Source organism: Oncorhynchus masou, chromosome 24 (assembly GCF_036934945.1).
Source record: "Oncorhynchus masou masou isolate Uvic2021 chromosome 24, UVic_Omas_1.1, whole genome shotgun sequence".
In the NCBI taxonomy this organism is placed as follows: domain Eukaryota; kingdom Metazoa; phylum Chordata; class Actinopteri; order Salmoniformes; family Salmonidae; genus Oncorhynchus; species Oncorhynchus masou.
The window spans coordinates 36,069,304-36,071,642 of NC_088235.1; the positions used below are offsets into that span (position 1 = coordinate 36,069,304).

Sequence of the window (2,339 nt, forward strand, 5' to 3'; positions counted from 1 at the left end):
CCAATCCTTTTGCAGTGGTCTCTTAATTTTTTCCAGAGCTGTGTGTAGGTGTAAAACAGTCTATGGACAAGGTAAGACAACAATCCATGATTAAAGTTGTCTTCGCCTGGCCACTGTCTATAAATGCTAATTTATGTAATTTGGGTGAATGATTACTAACTTTTAGGGTTGAAGCGATAAAAATGTAAAAAGTTACTTTCTGATTGATCTGATCTATGCTGCGTTTACTGTGAATGTAGTCTGCACTAACTCGGAAATATTGCTGTTACATTTCAATCACGCTGTACTGCTGAACTTCCGCAATACGGATTGAATAGAGCCCTAAAACCCCTTACTGTACATAACCTTATTAACATTAACTTTAACTAGTGATAAAGTACAACAACAATGACGCTTTACTAACAGGAATTGCAAGAACTGTAAAGTGTTTATTATTTTAGGCTTCATTCTAATGTCAGAACATTGTTCTAGAGCACTAGCTATTGACTTGCTGATTGGTCTGTGTTTGTGATGCACGCCCACCTGCTTACTCATCCGTTTACTGTTTAAACCATTAAAAAGGGGAGAATCTAAAAGTTGTTTTCCTTTGAGATCCCACAGAGAATGCATAGTGAGACACACACACAAAAAGGGTTAAAGAAGATAGACAAAAAGACGTGTTTGATCCCAAATTTATAGTTGTCATCATCAATACAACTCAGCCCTTCTACCAGTGTACAGTGTACAAAAGCCTTCACACCCAGTAGCTCTCCAGGACCAGAGGTGATCCCTGGTCTATACTATAGCGCCTAGTGGCGCCCTAAACCAGAGTTAACTGACACAAAGTAGGAAATTACTGATACACTGTACAGTTGGCTAACATTCCATTCAACCAAGAGTCTATTCAGAAACAAACAAACGGAGGATTTCTTTCTTTAAGACATATTTCACTATGTACAAATCTAATGAAAGAAACATGAAAAATTATATTTTCATGTCATTCTTTAAAATGTTGAGACAATGGCAGGGGGGAAAAAAATTTGAGAATTTTACAATAGGTGTGATTGAACTCCGGTTTGGACAGGTTGTTAACCCAGGAATGTTTAAACTTTACACAGATAGAATGGTTCACTTTGGATTCAAAAATCTAGAACCACATATATGACCATGTCACATTTAGAACAGAATTGACATGACAAAATCTTCAAATAGACAGGGTAGTAAACATCACACCAAAGTAAACCAGCGGTCAACTTTAGAATGATACAATTCCTGAACAAATTCAGTAATATTTGCCAAACAGACGTGTAGACCACTTAGGTGATAAATGCTTAAACAATGGTCGTGTATTGCTAAGAATTCAACAGATCGTCTGTCGTTCATCTTGTCAGAAGTACTAAAGCATGAAAGTCTCGGGAAATAAGATTGAAGATGAATCAGTCATCCACAAAGCTCTATCAGTTCCAGCTTGCCATTGGCTAGCTCATGATTTTATAAGGAAGCATTGCGACCACCAACCAACCAGATTGCAGATTAAAAGACTGACAACACACTTTATAGCAATGTTAATTCCTTTATCATTTTCCCTGCAGCCCATAATCTCTTATTTTGTCATCATCTTACTCTACTAGAGGTCAACTGTACATTGTTTTTCCAGCTTCTAATTGTTAATTACAGTGTTTCTTATTTAGGAGTGGCTTCTTTTTTTTTAAAAGTGGAAACCCCTAAATTAACACATGATGAAAATCATGAAATCACAACCAATAACACTTTCACGTGTGTGTGTGTGTGTGTGTGTGTGTGTGTGTGTGTGTGTGTGTGCGCGCGCGTTTGGAGAGAGCAAAAAGGTAGACAAAAAGGAGGAAGGAAATATGTGGTTTATAGGTTACTGAAGAGTTCATTCCTCTTGCGCCAGTCCATGGCAGGGACTTTCTTGGCTGAACGTTTCTGGTGAGCCCTCTCCTTGGCCTGGGCTAGAGACATGCTGAGGGCGAGGCCTGCATCAGACTCCTTAGCTGGAAGCACCTGGAATTGTGCCTGCACAGACAGACAGATTTACTCATTAGATATTCCACTGACCCGCGACAGGGAGGTCCGTGGGGCGACGTACAATTGGCCTAGCGTCGTCCGGGTCAGGGAGGGTTTGGCCGGTAGGGATAGCCTTGTCTCATCGCGTGCACAGTGTTTCCTATGACACATTGGTGCAGCTGGCTTCCGGGTTGGATGCTCGCTGTGTTAAGAAGCAGTACGGCTTGGTTGGGTTGTGTTTCGGAGGACGCATTCGACATTCGTCTCTCCTGAGCCCGTACGGGAGTTGTAGCGATGAGACAAGATGCTAACAATTGGATACCACGAAATTT

General features: G+C 40.6%; 1 protein-coding gene across 1 annotated transcript in view; it reads right to left on the minus strand.

Annotated features, from left to right (window-relative positions):
• Positions 1 to 653: 653 nt before the first annotated feature.
• The window catches only part of LOC135512093 (Na(+)/H(+) exchange regulatory cofactor NHE-RF1-like), a 36,546-nt gene continuing 34,860 nt past the window's right edge, over positions 654 to 2,339 (minus strand). The window contains exon 6 of the mRNA XM_064933751.1: positions 654 to 2,016. Within this exon, the coding sequence (XP_064789823.1) occupies positions 1,858 to 2,016 (159 nt within the window). The 3' untranslated portion in view covers positions 654 to 1,857. The remainder of the gene's footprint in view (positions 2,017 to 2,339) is intronic.